The 17,963-nt window shown below is 44.0% G+C and overlaps 1 protein-coding gene across 8 annotated transcripts in view; it reads right to left on the bottom strand.

Annotated features, from left to right (window-relative positions):
* The window catches only part of ZBTB46 (zinc finger and BTB domain containing 46), a 49,229-nt gene extending 34,963 nt beyond the window's left edge, over positions 1–14,266 (bottom strand). Inside the window, exons 1-4 of one of the 8 annotated variants that reach the window (XM_063404363.1) lie at positions 14,159–14,266; positions 13,536–13,716; positions 7,138–7,265; positions 5,283–5,399 (exon numbers count right to left, since the gene is read on the bottom strand). In XM_063404363.1, coding sequence (XP_063260433.1) covers positions 5,283–5,336 — 54 coding nt within the window. In that variant the 5' untranslated portion in view covers positions 5,337–5,399; positions 7,138–7,265; positions 13,536–13,716; positions 14,159–14,266. Of the gene's footprint in view, positions 1–5,282; positions 5,419–7,137; positions 7,266–13,535; positions 13,746–13,844; positions 14,080–14,158 lie in introns of those variants that run through there. The other 7 variants (XM_063404367.1, XM_063404362.1, XM_063404364.1 and 4 more) reach the window with 7 other exon arrangements.
* Positions 14,267–17,963: the final 3,697 nt, after the last annotated feature.

Here is a 17,963-nt window from a genome sequence, read left to right as displayed (position 1 = left end):
ACCTAGTTCCACATGTTATTATGTGCAGGCACACTCATCAGAAGCCTGGATTTAGGCTATAAAAACAAAACCTCTGAGGTCGTACAGCCTTGAAGCACACATGGCTCAATGCTAGCACTGGCATTAAGGAGGCTGTTCCAGCCTGGAGCACCTTTCTCACATCCATGGAGTTCACACACAAATTCAGCCCCATCTGCTCAAACTGGCTCGCAGCAGTGGGCAGCACGGCCGTGATTCAGGAAGTTTCCTTGGCAAGTTCAAGTGCATTTCCTGGGCTGTGGAACACAGATCCACAAGTACCCTGCCCCCTTCCCCTTCCCTGTGCTATTATTACCATCAGCAGGAGCAAAATAGCTGCAGTTGAGTCAACACTGTGGGTTAGAAAAGCACCTCCCAGCCCACAGAACGTCCATGAGGTGGGACCTTCTCCTAGAGAGCCACGGGTGATTCAGAAGTTCAAGTTATGCAAGACTGCTTTGAGCTCCTCCAGTTCTGCAAGGATGGAGCTGCCCCTCTGCAGCCCCAGAAATCCTAATTTTCAAGGCCAGTTGGTCCCTGATCATTGAGAAATGTTTGCTTCCCCCAAGAGAGGAAGGAGCATCTTCCTGCAACACAAACAGGCTGAACTGTGTTCATCCACCTCAAAGCTGTGCAGCTTTTCTGTGCTTTAAGCACAGAATGCACAGAGAAGCCAGTCTTTTTTTTTAAATTGAACTGGAAGAGGTCAATACCAGTGCAGCTGCACACACCTATTTACCACAGAAATCTGCCCAGAGACCTCAAACAAAATCCTCACCCAGACACCACCTCTGTCTCAAATAAACAAAATAAATCAATGAAAATCAAACCAAGAATCAGAGTCAGAGAGTACGGAAAGAAAAATAAATTAATTTTCAGGTGTTTGGCCTGAAAAGTTTATGATGGCACCAGCCAGAACAGCATCTCTCTAATCCAGGCTCTGGAGGTGGCTGCCAGCACTTCCCAACATCTCCACGTTGGAAAGAACCTCCTCTTAAGGCAGAGTGACAGTTCAGTTTTGTCTTTATTCCAGAAACCACTATTGCATCTACTTTTAGCAGTTGAAGAGTCAGCTTAGTCCCCCCAGGAAATATGAATTGCCACACTAGATAAAGTGAGTTGTCCATCACCAGTCGTGTCTCCAACAGCTGCCATATCCACACAATTCAGGGAAAGATGGAACAAAACCTCAGAGCCCACAATGAGGAAAGGGTCAGAATGTTTTGGATATGGCATTTCCTTTCACTGTTCCTTCATGGATATTAAAATCCAGATTCCAAGACACCAATTCCCTGGAACCATGGGGAGGAGGGGCAGGAAATCTCCTGCAAGGATAATTTTCTCTTCCTCAATTTCATACAGATTAACATCACAGTATTTGTAAATGTCTCCACTTGCTTTTGTAAATTTATGGCCCAACATCTTTCCCTCTTCAACTGGAAATATTCTTCAACTGGAAATTACATCAATTCCTTGAGATTTTATTTCTTTGCTATCTCATACATTTATTCAGTTTATTTCATTGGATCAGGTCTCCCCTCACTGATAGCAGTCCACTTCAGATCTTGTCCTTTTTTAAGCTGCCTGTGGCAGAAATACAGAATTTAAAATATGTCTCTTGCTACTTTTGGTTTAGACTGGAGGAGTTTGAGGTTCAGACATTGAGATGGATGGATGGATGGATGGATCTCTTGCTCATCTCTTTAGGAAATAGAAGATAAGGTCAGAGAAAAGATCAGAAAATTTTTATTAAACACAAAGACACAAAAATCTATGCAAGACTCCTTACTGGCCACTGAGGTGGCACATTACAGCACTTTCAAGCAAGCAGTGAGGTGGATACTCCTGACTTCAATGTAATCAATAAAATGTAACAGCTTCCAAATCAGGAATTATTACTGTGGATGTCTTGATCTTCCTCTGTCACAAGGTCTGCTCCCTCACACATGTCCAACATCTGTCACAGCATTGTACCTTTTAAACAAGAGGTCTTTGGGGGAGAAAATTAAATACGCCTCAAATTCAGAGGAATTAATTAGTTTTCTGTCTACCCATGTCAAACCAGAACATCCGTTTAATGTCAAGGATCACTAGGGAATTAATCCATGTTAAATTTAAGGCAATTTGCTAGTAGTTAAAAATTCAGGAAGCTTTAAAACCCTATGCTCTTGTGTTCCACTTTCACATGCTGTTTTGTGGCTTGTTGATGGTTTGTTTTTCCTTTTTTTTTTTTTTTTCCCTTTCCCTGGGAAGGATATTTATTTTCACTTAAAAATGCTGTGGAAAGATTTCTTCAGCAAAGCCATATCCTTCAAACTTCTGTAGAAGCACAGTGAAGATGGAATAAACTGTGGAGATTTCTTAGAAACAGACCTTGAAGATCAATTAGGTTTTTTTTTGGTTTATCTCAGGTCTTTTTAGTACATGAAGGCTTTAAAAGTGGAGCATCTACCAGAATTCTTTAGGCCACATGGCCACAACACAGCTTTCCAGGAAGACAACAAACCAGGAACGTTCATCTGAAGATTTTCCACAAAATAAAATTGTAGCAGATCAGGCTTTCTTCATAAGAAGTTCATAAGTTCACAGGCAGGACAGTAATTCAAGTCTATTACTTCTCCAAAAAGAACTAAAAAAAAAGGTCACAAACCAAACCATTGCACGTAACAGCAAAAAGAACACAAAGTGAGCAGATTTAAGAGTCACTTTCATGCAAAATTCAGTCAAGATACAGGCCTGCTTTTATTTCTCATATCAGAAAAAACATGGTCCTGAAGTAAACACTAATAATTTATATAATCTTTAACCCTAGCTAGAGTGAACCTATGGAAGTGGTTTATTTTGCACTGTCAGTACAGTTATTTAAACATGAAAATAGCACCTGATGGCACAGTAAGAGTCTAAATCACACTTCACTTCCCATTGGAAAGGTTTTAAGAAGAGTAAATATTTATTTATTGTCAAATTTCTCAGTATACACCCCAGCAATGAGTCTCCTAACTAAAATCTTAACATCACTAAAATTAGGGGGCACAAATTTGTTGCACCTAAATCTCAGTGCATTACTTAAATTTTGACAAAATGACGCAGAATGAGAAATGAATTGCACACAAAATCCTCTACAGAGCGGTCCCCTGGGAAATAGTGGGGACAAAAATAAACTTCCTTCCCTCAGAAAGAAAACAAGGGGGAAAAAAAAAGGCCTGGAGGGTTTTTTTGTTGTTGTTGTGGGAGAGGGGGTTGCTGTTGTCAGGATTTGTTTGGTTGGTTGTTTACTTTTTCTTTTGTGAGAAAGTAAATTAATTGAAGATTTAAACTACATGGCACTTTGTATCAATTTTCTCAGCATGTTTGTACACTTAATACCAAGGACCAAAGTTAAAGAGCACCAAAAATGCTCACTAGTGCACTCCTCCACCACTCTGTTCCCTAGAGAAAACATGCCAACTGGAATTTAACCAAAAATGTGTTGTTTCCTCCCCCCTCTCCCTTCAGAGAAAAGTAAAAACAGACTAAGGAAGAACTCCAATCCACTCCAATGCTATAATACACAAAAACCCAACAAACACACCCCACTTCTCTGCTTCCCCTGTGTCCTGTCCATGTTTCCACTCCCAAGACATTCCAACATTTTTTAAATTCCTCTGCAAAGGAGCTCTGTAAGGTGAGATTGGGCTTGAAATGCTTCCTTGCACAACAAGGCACTGTGCATGCAAGTTTCACTATTATCCAGTAAAGACAACAGAAATGCACAGGATTCCTACTCTCCATCAGCCCTGTGCTGAAAAGAATGGAGAATAAAACCCCTTAGGAACTGAAAAGGACAGTACAGGAGGGAAAAAGAAGATTCAGGGTGTTCATGGATGGTAACTCTCAGCAAAGACACTGCTCAGGAGCTTTAAATGCACAAATCTCCACGAGTGCAATGTTTTCTCACAACCGAGTTTGAGGAACAGCAGCACCCAATTCTGAAAGAGTTTTAATTTCTTGATACTATATAACACCAAATTATATTCATATGATCAACTTTGTCCAAAATAGATGTAAGTAACATCTTACAAACATGAACAGTTGCCAAAAAAGAAACTCCTTTACCCTATTCTGCTTCTCGAGCCAATCATCCCTTGCTTGAAGTTGGTCATTCCAACCACAACTCTGAATTCCAGGAGAAGAGGCAGATGTTTGCAAACAGACCAAACCAGACCCTGGAGCCAGAGGGGTTACTCAGAGCTCAGGGTTTCATGCAAACAACGTGTACCACTTCTCCCTGATGACCAGGGATGGGAACGTTTAATTGCAGCCCAAAATAATGCACATTCAGCCTCATGGGCTGGGACTCACAGGAAGAAAATCAAAATTTCATCATTCATTTTGAGAAGAACTACAGACATACAAAGAGGGCAGGCATTTGGGAGGCACATGATTTTCAGTAAACTTAAAGAAAAATACTAATTCCATTTTCATTACCAAATTTGATAGGCCCACCGAATTGTCAGTGATTGCAGGGCAAAAAGAACTCCAAGTTCCTACATAAATTTATTAACACTGGTCTGATCTGGAGTCACTGAAATATCTCCAACTTCAAGCCAAAGTTGCCCCACCATAGACAGCATAAAAACATCATCTCTGTTTAGAATCTGTGGCAGATACAATGCAGAAAGTGCACAAGTAAAGCTCAAACAGCAGAGTAGAACACTACACACTTCCAGCATTCCACCATACCATTACAGCTGTGTTTCCACAGTCCAAACAAGAGCCACGAGCAAAATCTAACTCCAACAGCACAACTTACAACAGCAGGGAGTCACCATTAAATGTTTCACTCTACTCCAAAACTTTAGACTGGAGATTTGGCTGTTGCCTTTGACTTGTCAAACCATCCACCTGAAGTTATGGGTCAGCCAATGTGCAGGAGCTGGACAGCATAAAAGTGCAATCAAAACACAGGATTTCATTAAAAAATCCATTTATTAACCTTCATTAGCTCTGACAGCACATGAAGAATTTCAAGAGAAAACCAGGACTGAAAACAAGAGGTGAGTGAAAACTGCTGTCCTCCACATTTTGGGAGGAGGGTAATTAGAATTCAGAATTTAAAACTGTAAAGTTAAAAATTTTATGGGGAAAAACGAAAAGACCAGATATGCATATTTTGCTATATTGTTCTTAAAAGTAACAAGGGATTGTCGCTGATTTTGTTAAAGAAAACACGTAAACTGCAATATTGAATAAACAAACAAATAAAATCCAAGACAATTACTCACCAGTAACAAACTGGGTTCCAGGTCTAGTGTTTCTCCTACAACAGCTGAGGACATCAACAGCCCCAGGGCAGCACAGGTGCCCTGTTTGTGACCTTCCAACAGCACTGGTGTGAACCCCTGTAGGAGAGAGACAGAACTATATAAAAAAAACAAAACCAGAACAAATTATTGGCAATAAACTAGCAGTGAGATGTTTTGAAATATTTTCCCTCCAAACTCACATTTATGACATCGTTACTTATGACTTAATGAATTAGAAAAAAAGTCAACTCCAAGCACATAAATACATTGAAAGTAATTAAAGCCTCACTACCACTTTGTAATAATGTAAGCAAGAGTTACTTCTTGAAGGTATGGGAACAAAAAGGTCTAATTTTAGCCACTAAAACTTCAATCAGACCCTTGAACAACAGGGTTTCCTGTTTGGGAGCTTTTCAAAACATTCTCACTTTAATGACTCTTTAAAGAGACTCACCTTATCTGACCTATAAAATACTGAGGTTTAAAAGCTACCAGTACAGCTCCTGGAAGAAATTTGGAACACTCAGGAGAATTTGCTCTTGAAATATTTAGTTGCCAGTTTCTAGTGGCTGACACCATTCTGGGTTAAGAGATCAAACAATCCCAAGTTTTGTAAAGTTTTGTGTAAAACACAGATATTTAGGTATAGTAAGACACATTTAGAGACAGGCTGCTCAGAGAAAACCTGAGTGTTTATGGTTTACAAGGTACAAGGAGTGGGAATAGCTCAACTACACCAAGGCTTTTGTCTGTGAGGACACATCCACTAAAACTATCATCTTATACACCTATTTTTCTTGTATAAAACATACTTTATTTTCTTCAGAATAACATATACACCACACTGGCAACATTTAACTTACGATCTTACACTTCTGAGTCTGCTTTATTCAAATCCTTATATTGTTAGCCATACCAAAGTCCTTTTTGATCTCTGCATTTCAAACATCTTCAATACACAGATTAGCTCTCTTAATGAAAATAAGCTATAAATCAATATTGGTGATTTCAAGACTGACCTTCTGCAGTAACAGATTGTGAAATAAAACATCAGAAGATAAAAGTTAAGAAAGCTTTTCCAACACAAATTAATAGCATTATAGAAGGTGAAATAAAATATCTAATAAACAAATGAAGTAATAAGGAAAATCCAAGCATTCTTATGGCAAACAGCAGAACTGAAAATCTTGAAAACAAATATGACCCAATTGAGGCAAACACCAGTGACTTTGTTCTCAGTTTCTATTCTGGACTGCCAAGTCTTGCCTTTCTCTATTTCTGATTGCTTCTCCATAGCAATTGTTTTGGCGAGCTCTTTTTAGTCCTGTTATTCGGACAGTTAAGAAAAAATAAAAGTAGCGAAGTGAGGGAGCCAGACCAACCCAGACACATGAGAAATTACTTTGTTAGCAAAGTGTAACAAGGTGTGTGTATTTCTACTTAGACTTGGGGCTGGTACTGTTAAAACTCTCGCTTAGAGCTGTCCCAGAGCACAAAAAAGAGCCAGAACAGACTGGTAAAAATGGCAAAGTTGAGCCCTGCATTTTTTCTCCTTTGCTTAGAGCTCTGCACCTGTTTCCCTCTTGTGATCAAACAGATGAGAACTGAGTGGCTGTGATGGATGGAGGCACCTCTGCCACAAGGAAGGAGCAGAACAGCCAGGGGTGTTCCTCCAACCTTTACAGATGACCAAGATTTCTAAATGAGCCCCTGTTATAAATGTTAAGTCAAGTTTTATGAAGAACTGTCAGCCCTCATAATGATGTTCTGTCCAGGTTCCCTTTCTCTTTCCCGTATCACATGACAAAAATATCTTTAAAGGCTGAGAACTTACCGATACTTGAAAGTGTTTCCTGTTAGCAAAAATAAACCTTGCAGTGTTTTACAGCTGGACAGTGCATGTTTCAATGAAGAGAGGAGAATGGTCTCTGGTAAGAAGCTCCAGAAGGTTCATCAGATGTCCTGTGTTTGGGAATGGAAAGAACAGGAGGCAAAAATTAAAATTTGAACTTTGACTCAGCACAAAGCCTTTCTGTGTCACACAATTAAAAGCAATGTTTAAAATAACTGCACATTTACAACACCATTTGCCATTTGAACAAGAAACGTTCCGATATATTCCTATAATTAATCATGCAGGAAAAACTATTTAGCCCTTGTGTTAATGTAAAGAAAGAGTTTACCATACCAGTATTAAGACTGTTAACAACTCCTGTCTATGCTTCCAGAAGTGTTTTGAAAACATCACTCTAAACCCCAGCACTTTATAAAAGGATTTAAGACGAATTTAACAACATTGTTTCAGTTGACATGTAAGTTTCAGTTAATGTTTCTGTGACCTCTGCCACCCACACGCTTCAAATGAGGGTGGAATTACTCTCACCTCATGGTTACAGTGATTCCCCTCCAAAACCAAAATATTTGCCTAAGGTTACAGAAAAATCGTGTGTCCATGTTGTGTGAGAGATTTGAATTTTATTCCCATCCAGCTCAACTGAATCACAGCCCTAAAAAGCCAGCATGACCCTCAGATTTTAAATTTTAAATTTTACCATTTGCTTCTCTCGCAAACGTTAAAAAAACTTTGAAAAAACACCCAATCACAAAAATGAAGATGGAAATAACTAACAGAAGCTTTATTTTCCATGCCTGTGAAAGCTATGCAGCCTGAAATAGAATATTCCAGAGGGTAACAAGTTGCTAATGCCACAGGATGCACCTTCACTACAGGGCACAGGTGTGTGCACCCAGCTCCAGCTGCTCACTTGCACTAATATTTCCACTGCACTTGGGATTTCCTCTGCATTTCCCCTCCAACTCTGCCCATCTGCCTCTCTCCCCATCCTGCTACAGTAACAGTTGCTCAAATCATTCCCCTGTTTTTGATCTCTGTTCTCTCTCTCATCTGGTTGCATCAGGAGAAGAACAGACCCAACTCCACTCATGTCATGGATCCTGTAGAGCACAGTAAGAAGTTGGCAGAACTGGTACAGGATACCAGGCTTGAGGAGTCAGGTGACATCAAAAAATACAAGAATTTAGCTACAGATATATCTGCTACTCTAGCAGCACAGATTAAAAAACAACCTGAAAAATTCAAATGCCTGTGGTTCATATGACACCTGTCCAGGTGCCATCAGATCTCCTTAAGATCTCCTACAAGATCTTAAGCTTTTACTTTAAAAACTCACAGAAGAAATCTAAGAAAAAAACCCCTCTGCCCTTGTGCATCTATTAGTCAAAAAACATTAAAAGTACCTTTAAAAAAAGAGGATTAGAGAACTGTAAACTTGTCACATGGGGAATTGCCCTGAAGAATGGTTTCCCCCAAATTTTCTCATTGGTTTCTGGCTTTTTAATTAGGGGATCTTTGCCAAAGTTCCCAAACTCAATACGTAAAAAGGGAAGGAGCCAAAGGAGGAAGAATCATGGGGTGATTTTTAAAAAGAAGTAAAGCGGGGTAAAAACCAAGAAAAGAATCCTCTAAAAGACAGAAAAGACACACAAGGAGTCATGAATAATCTAAGAGTAAAAGAATCAACCAATGCAAAACTAAAGATAACATATGAAGGGCTCTGAGAACAACTTAACTCTGTTTATGTAATTCATGGTACAAGCCCTCTGTGCCTTGGGTAGGGATCCTGGTTTACTTTTTAGCATGAATCTCATAATCCAGATTTGATCAACTACTATTAAAAAAAAAAAAAAAAAAAAAAAAAAGATGTGGAGTGAAGCCAAGAAGGACACATTGGTAACAAGAAGGAAGTCAAAAAGCTCATTTTATATTTAGCCACCACCTCATTCTCCACCCTTATAGTAGCAGGACTGTTAAGAGCAACTGGGCCCTGACTACTTCATTTATTGGCACTTAAATTAGTTGGGTTTGGATATTTTAAGTGTCTAATGTCCAATACAGACCATTGATTCTTCTGTTTCAGGGCACAATCTGAGCACTAGTCAGGAAGGTATTTCCTCTGATGCTGTATCAGTGCAAAAGGCGCAAATTTTGTTTAACCCTTTCCTCTAAGAGAGCAAGCTAAAGCCCTGAAATGTCAGCTTTCTGCAGAACTCTGCTCCAAGGGATGAGAAATACCAGCAAGCAAACTCACTTGGATGGAATAAGCAGTTTGTTCAACATATGACAAGAAAATAATTAGGAAAGTTAATGAGGTATTTCAATAAACATATTCCTTAATATACAAAACCCAGCTCACTTTTCTAAGTAGGGCTCTTGGGCAGGTGAGGTACTGGTACACACTGACATTCTCATTAAGTGCATTTTAGTCCACACACAAGCTCAAAATGGGTTTGTAGAATATTTTTTTGACACCTTGGTGCATCTTTCCAGTACAGAAAATGCCAGCTCAGAGTCATTATGAAGCAAACACAGAGTAACTTCCAATATTTGCAGGGTGTTTTCCTTCCCAAGGGCACACACGAGTCAAGTGAGCAGCAGGACAAGATCACCACTGTCTGGACTGCAACAAAAGCCAGCCACATCCCCAAAATCAAGGCAAAAATGTGCATTTCTGCTCTAATTCAGCATCTACCTGTCACATTTCAGCAAAGCCACCTCTCCCCTCCTGTGCCAGGGACATCCTTACCTATGCACAGCTGACCACTGCCAAGTGGGACACATTTCCATCTCATTAGAATGGCTGTCAAGGATCTCACCCTGCCTCTGGAGCTCTTGGAAGCTATTCCAAACCAACATCTCAGCAGCAGCCTGATGTTTCTTAAACACATGGCTGTGAAAGTAAGTTAAAGTGACCATTCAGAAAATAACTGCACCACAGCTGACTTGGTAAGGGACAGCCAACCCCACCCACGAGCCTCTGGACTCCACCACATCCCGGAGGGAATTCATCCAGGACTTCACACTGGTTTGCCTTTATGAAGAATAAGCACTTCTAATAAAATTTTTCATCATTATAATTGAAACTGTTCAGGAGAGCTGAGTAAACCCCTGTTTCACAGAAGGGGAGATGGGTAACAAGAAGTTACACACCAGCCTGTTCAATCAAGAGCTGGAGAATGGGAGCTGAGCCCCAAAGAGCAGCTTTCCCTCTAAATTGGACACTCTTGTGCATCCAAACACACCCAGGCAGCACAAAGCAGAAAACTATTGATCTGTTTAAGGAAGTTGAGATTCTTCCCTCTTGCATCTCAAGGAAAGAAGCCCTGCATGAAGTGATACAGGCTTTTATTTCTTATCCTGCCTAAAGGTCTGAAGGTCCAGAGGGAACTGAGAAACCCAGCTACTGAAGGACGTATTTAAGGGCGCTGCAAACACAAACATACAGAAAGTCCTCAGGAAGGGAATAAAGCGACGTTTTGAAACAACAAATTTTAACATTGGAGCCCTGACTGTTACTGTGCTTGCCCAAATATCATCAAAACTCCCACGGAGATGCTTTAGGGATGGAGTAGGATCGCAGGACTTCCCGTAGAACAAATTCCTGCCTCTGCCTCGCAGCCGTGGCCGCTCCTGGAGCTCTCTCCTAACGTGACCCCTGCTCTCTGCACACAACCTGTGGCACGCTCACTTTCACTATTAACACACTTCGAGTTTCAAATATCACACGCAGAAAACACAGGTGAGCTCCACACTTCAAAATATTCGAGCCCAATGCAAGCCAGGAGTGAAATATAAAAACAGAATTAATCTCTCTGCGTAAAGTGTCAGAATTTTCCAGGGTAGTGTTCACAGCCAGGAATGGACACAGATTGCTGCCTCCTGGAATTATAATGGACATGTGGGATAACCATTACAACTGCAGGTAGCTCTTCAAAGACTTAAACTAAGCCCTGTCCCTGCCCTTCTGTTTGTCCATTAAACCAAGCACACAGGAGCATGGAAAACCCCCGTGAATGCTTTTTACCAGTTTGGGGGGAGTCTGGAAAGCGTTACAGAGTGCTCTGGAGCAGCCAGTAAAACCAGCAACGCAAAGGGAAAAATGTCCTGGGAAAGGTTGAGCTGTTTATGAAATAATTCTGCCCTGAAAGCAGGCAGTGACAGTTTGGATTGGGTGTCAGCCTGCTCTGCGCTGCTGCTGGGAGGAGAGGAAACTTTGCTTAGAAACTTCAAAAACACGGATCTAAAAACCAAAAAAAACCCAACAAAAAAAATCCACCCAAGTGGATAGCAAAGACAAAAAGAATATGCTGAACCTCACAGCATCATAACACATCACCAGAGGAAAAGCAGGTAATTAACAGATCTTCCAAACATCAGGCATTTTTCCTTTTGACAGAGTGCTGCTGGGGAGGGGGGAGCTGCTAAACTGGTTTTCCTCTAAGCACTTCCAGATATTAAAAAAAAAAATCCTCTTGCGAAGAACATATCCACTGTTGTACAACTGTCCCAGAAAACAAAGACCACGGGGAGAAAGTGGCCCATTTTCTCCAGTCTCCAAGAACCCCGGGTACAGGTCATGTTTTCAAAGGCTCAGTCCTACACACTCCAGAACGGAGCAGCATTTAAAGCCCAGGAATAAACACCTAAGGGGAGAGTTACTAGAATGCCCCGTTTTTGGTACCAGCCTAAAATTGACTCAATTCCACCCAGGCGAACACACAGTCTATGAAAACAACCGCGAGAGAAGTTTCACTGTGAGTGAGTTTCCCCCTCCTGGACACGCTGCATCAAAACCAAAAGCTTGGTTTTCTATTTCAGTTACACTTATCCCATGAACGCACCAAAGCACGGAATATTGTTCAGCAATTTGGGAGCCCCCTGAATCCTCCCTCCAGCCCATGGGGCAGCTCCTCTGCCCGTTCCCTGTCAGTTCCCAAAAAACACCTCAAAGCTGTAATTCCTCACCTCATGTTGAAAATATTGTGACTAATAATACACTCCACCCATTTTTTTTCCATCACTAAGGATTTCAAAATATAAAACTTGACAAACAGTGAGAGAGTTTAGAAGGGGAAAGTAAAATTTTATTTCCAATTAAAAGAGGCTATAAAAGCATAAAAGTGAGGTATTGATTGAAGTGAAAGAGCTATCCAGTCACAGAAAGCTTCTTCTTCAAAAATTACCTTTTTTCTCACTCTTCTTGTGTATCACTGCCTTTTCTTATAATCCCCACAGGAAAATAAAAAGAGTAAAAATACTCCCCGTCTTTTTTGAGAAAATACATTTAATGCATTAGTAGCAGGGCTGATCTGTGCATACAGAGAACCCACACACAATAAATACTTGATTGAGTCCACAAACTGAGACCTACATCTCAATGACAGCGACTAAACGCTAAAAATGATACCAGTGATGCAATTAAAATGCACGCAAGAACTTTGGTACAGGTGTCTACAACGCCACTGTTTGCTAAACACATCTCCTAATTAGCATGGCTTTAAACAATGCTGATAATAATCCCGTCCTGTAAGGCTTGCCAAATGAATCATTGGGACTGCAAAATAAAAAGCATGAGGAATTCATTAAAGAGCTGTTAAACTCTCCTTTGTTTATCTTTCCCCGGTCAGGTGTAAAAATAAATAAATATGGGTTTATGTCTCCGGATTCCATCCGAATGCTCCGCTCCACAATAACGCGCCGGGGAAGAACCTCCTCAGGAGGTACCAACATTTTTTTTTTCCTCTCCGTTTCAAAAGAGAAATCCTCCCACTATTACAGTCCTGAAAATCTGCTCTATTCTCTATTTGTCATCTGGGATTGAGTTATCAGACACTACTTGTATTACTTTGGGAACTGACATGTCTATTTACAGAGACACAAAGGCAATCCAGCAGCACAACCCCTGCTTTTCCCAGCACCTCTCCTTCTCCCCTCCACCAAATTCTACCAGCACTTTTTTCTGGGGACGGGGGAGGACACCTCACTAGTTTCCCAGCATGACAGAAAACATTTCCAGCCACTTTTGCACTTGTTACAGCCTTATGAAAAATCACCTATATCCCCCCAAAGGAACAGTATTATTTTTTCAAGGTTTTTTTTTGTTTGTTTGCTTGTTGGGGTTTTTTGTATTTCTTTTTTTAAAAGAGGGTCACTTCCCCCATTTCAGCCTGCAATTAAAATGGAGGCAAGGCCAGGCGATCTATGTCTGGCTTTAGGGGGAGACAATAACCCAAAACAGGCCTGGCTTAAAAAAAAAAAAAAAAAAAAAAAAAAAAAAAAAAAAAAAAAAAAGAGAGAGAGGAGAGGAGAGGGAGAAAGAAAAAGAGAGACAGGCAGAAAGAGAGAAATACAACATGCTTCACCAGTATTATTACCTCATCCCTTTTTCCAAGCAGTTTTGAACCACACTCCTGACAAACTCTTGGTCCAACTTGCACGGATGCTGGTTTTTAGGGGGCGGAAAGGGTTTTAATGCTGGAGCCGGGATTGAGGCTGGCTATCCGCAAGTGGAGCTGCTGTTAAAATGCCCCCTTGTCTCTTCTCCTCTCCCTTGAGCTGGGTGTTGACGCAGCAGAAATTACCAGCTGGAAAATTCCCCTTTTGGAGGTTACGGGGAGGGGGGGGCGGGCGGAGGAGCGAGGGGAGGGGAGGGCCGGGGGAGGGGGGTTAAACCCGGCACTTACCAAGTTAAGCCATCCACCCACACCAAATAGGACATCGCGTCCCAAAGAAGGCTCCGTGCCCCCTCGGCGGGCAGGGCGCGACCGGCCGCGCTCCCCCCGCGGCGGGCGGGCAGGAGGGGAATAACGGGGATAAAAACGGGGATAAAAACGGGGATAAGGATCAAAACGGGGATAATAAGGGGGATAATAATGGGGATAACACCGGGGGCGGCGGTGCGGGAGCAGCGGGGGGGGCTCCTCGCCGCTCCTCGAGGGGTGGGGGGCGGCCATGGCGACCCCCGCTCGCCCCGGGGGGCGGGGGGCGGCGCGCTTACCTGTGCCCCATGGAGGAGAGCGGGGTGTCGGAGCGGCCGGAGCGGTGGCTCCGTCGGTCACTCCGTGCCTCTCCTCCCGGGTGGGGAGGGGAAGGGGAAGGGGGGGCGGAGGGCGGAGGAGGTGGGGGGGAGAACCCGGCGGAGGGGGGGAAGGGGGGGGCGCCCGGGCGCGCTCCCGACGCTCCCTCGGGCGCGCGGGGCGCGAGCCCGCGGCGGGCGGGGGGGGCGCGGGGGGGCGGGGCCACGCGGCGCGTGCCGGCGCTGTCCCCGCCCACTCTCCCCCAGCGGCGGGCGGTGATTGGGCGGCGGCCCATTCGTCGGCCACGCCCCCTTACCACGCCCCCTCCTCTTGCGCCGGGGGAGCGGGGGCGCCACCGGCGGCGCTGCCACTGCCGGACACCGGAAGTGAGGGAGGGCGGGGGCGCGCGGCGCGCGGGGCACGCCGGGACAGCGCGGAGGCTGCGCTGAGGCGGGGGCGGTGGCGGGACCCCGGGAGCGCTCCGGGTCCTGATCCCGGGTCCTGATCCCGATCCGAACCCCGGTCCTAACCCCGCTCCTGCTCCTGTTCCGGACCGCTCTGGGCCTCCCCGGGTGTCTCCTGCCCCCGGCAGGTGCGCCTGGCCCCGGGAGGGGCGGCTGTGCGCCCTCAGCGGGGCGCGTCCCCTGAGCCCCACCGCGGGATGGAGGACGGCGGGTGCTGGAGCGGGACAGTGCCGCAGCCTCCTCCGGACCCTGCAGGGAGAAAGAAAAATCACTTTCCCCCTCTGGTACGCGCTGATCTGTATTTCACACAATCCCCTGAAATGAAACAATGTACAATAAGTGCAGTTCGGAGCCCCCTGACCCGTAATGGGCAGAGAGCGAGGCCGGTGGTCGGGGAAGGAGGGAGATCACAGCGCATGGAGATCACAGCCAGCTCCGCAATGGAAAACCTCCCGCTGCAACAAAGGGCAGGGCTTTGCCCTTTTGACTGTCGCGCTGAAGGATCTGACAGAAACTGCCCTATATTTCAAAGGACGGAGCTTAACAGGGCAGGATAGGTCTGGAGCGTGGGGGAAGTCGGCGCGATCGCACGATGGCTGCGGTGAGCGGGGGAATCGCTCTCGCTGCTGTGCGGTCGCTGGATTGTGAAAGCAGGAGCTGGTCCAGCAGATAAAACGTCTGCAAACTGTTTTATCGACATCTGCGTGCTGTGATTGTGCCCAAAATTGGGGAAATTCGTGTCTGACCAACGGGGTTGGCCGTTTGCATAGTTAACTGACTTAGGTGTGTAATCACGGTAATCGCCTAGTGAATTGCGTGCCGAAGGTTTAAAAATTTCCTCCGTGGTTTCCTTTCCTACATCCTATATATTTCCTTCATCTCTGGCTTTCAAGTACAGCTGTCGAAATCTTAGGCTTGACTTTTATGCCTACTCTTCATTCAAATCCAGTTCTATGAGGTGCTTTTAATCCCTAGGATGTCCCCTCACAGAAAGTGTATTTTCCACTTTTTAATCTGTAATTTAAATAAACGGATGTTCCATCGTGTGTTTTCCTCCCTGTTTCCTCCCACGTATCCTAAATACCTTTAATTTTGAAAAGTCTCTGAATAAACCTGATTAATGAAAACAAAATGCCTTTTCACTGCAGCATGTTTTTAATTACCTCTTCATTTCATATTGCAACAGAGTCCAAGCACCACCTTCCTAGAAAGAGTTCCATTAAAATGCAAATGAAGACTTTGCAGAAGTTGTTAATACAACCAAGGACACAATTTCTTAGACTTGAGCAACACAGAATCAGTGCTGGGCGGGGGTTCCTACTGCCACCTGCCCTTTCTGCACACAGAATCCTGTGCAGAACACGTTTTCCAGCCTCTCTCACCTGTGGGTGAGGAGCACCAGAGCTGAACAAACAAAATCCCTTTTACACCCTGAATTCTGGCGCTGGTTTTCATGTGAATCTCTCCCCCCACACCTGCAAGTATTAAATCCTTCTGTGCTTTGAGTCCATCCTTTTTTTAGGCTGAGACACGAAGGTTAAAGGGGCTGTTGAAAGTGGAGCTTTATCTCTATGCCATTATGTCTTGTTTTGCATGACATCTGCGTCATACCTGCTTGCAGCTCTAACCATTCCTGCCTTTCCTCACTCCTCTGAGGCCAAGCTTCCCCTGTTACCCCAAAGCTCCTCAGGTACAGGATGTACGCTCCCCTCCTGCCCAGGGTTTTTTCCCCAGGTCTTTGTTGGAATAAAACGTTTCTTCCTGTGGTATTTGTTTGTGTGTCAGGCTGGGCTGACTCCCCCGGAGCAGCAGCAGCTGCTGCCCGGGCACTGCCCTGGGGAATGCTCCCAAGAGGGGGAGGGTGGCAGCAGGCCCCGTTTCCCAAAGCTGCTCCACACAAAGGATTTCAGGAGACTTGAAAAGCTTTAATATTCTTTTGCCAAGCCCCCTCTCCTTTAATTTGAGGTTTGTGTTGTATTTTAGGTGAATACTGCAATAGCTCGGTGTGCCCTGGGAGGTGCCTTCTCCTCATGAAGAAGAAAAGGTTGTGAAAATTGAAAAATAAGAGCTTGGAGGAAAAATCGGGGTAATTGGGGTAGCTCCTGTGATTTCTGGTGTGCAAAGGAGAGATTAGGAGTGTAATATCATGTCAGGCATTACAGATCATGTGTTTCCAGCCCGAGTTCACATCCCCCTCTACCCACCATATCACAGGTTCTATCCTGGCAGAGACTGGTGGTATCACACTGCTGATGGGTTTTAGCCACTGGGACAATAGATAAATATCATATTCCTGTAACACAGGAGTGCTTTGGAGTTTCCCTGATATGTTCCTTTTGCTCTACCAAGAGCATGTGAGCACTTGAACCCCCAGCACAGCCACGATGACACTGTGCCAGTGCTCCATCCTCACTGAGTGGGCAGATTAAGCACCATGGACTTGCACGCTTGCTGTTGAATTTTGCTGCCTTTTTGGTGATCCTGCACCTCTGTGATTGCTCCCTGCACCATCTCCAAGACCTCTTCAAAGCAAATAACTCAGCACCATCCTTCCATTGTCTCCTGTGCTGAGGTATGGTGGGACCACACCAGGGGACAGCAGCAGAAGAGAGCTGGCTGGGTACTGCATTCATACCATGTCCTGTTTGCAAAAACATGGGGTTGGTGAGGTTGGAAAAGACCTCCAAGATCATGAAGTCCAAGCATTAACCCAGCACAACCAAACCCACCACTAAACTATGTCCCCAAGTGCCACATCTGCACATTTTTTGAACACTTCCCTTGATTTCACCACTTCCCTTGGCAGAAATTCCCCAAATTTTCCAATATGGGCAAAGAAATTCCTGACTAGAAATGCCAAATCATCAGAAGCACCAAGCATTCTCATTTCAGCTCCTCTTTCCAGCTCTCCTCTACTTTATGTGCATTGTAGTTGTAGGAGATTCTACATTTGATAAATTAAAATGATTTCCTGTGTATCCTTGTCATGTGAGCAGTTTGGGAACACGTTGACAAAACCTAAATGGCCTAAGTGCTGTTTTTTCCACTACTAAAGTACCACAGAAATAGAGGTTCCAAAGCAATCCTAGGCAATCTGTGATCTGTGATCTCTGCTCTCAGTGATCCCCATTTTGTTTCGGTGTTCTATGCGAGGTAAACTTGGCTCTGCATCACCAAACCCTGCCCTTCCCTAGGTACAGAGGGAAGAAAGCCATTTGAGAAAGCAGAGCTCTGCTTCTGCCCTTCACAGCATCTCTGAATCCCTGGAAATCCCGAGGCCATCGGCTTTGTGAACCGCATGGAGAGCAGCTGGCAGATGTCA

This window comes from Prinia subflava, chromosome 8, assembly GCF_021018805.1.
Source record: "Prinia subflava isolate CZ2003 ecotype Zambia chromosome 8, Cam_Psub_1.2, whole genome shotgun sequence".
NCBI classification, from domain to species: Eukaryota; Metazoa; Chordata; class Aves; order Passeriformes; family Cisticolidae; genus Prinia; species Prinia subflava.
Note: the sequence above shows the minus strand (reverse complement) of the source record. Positions and strands in the feature narration are given on the sequence as shown.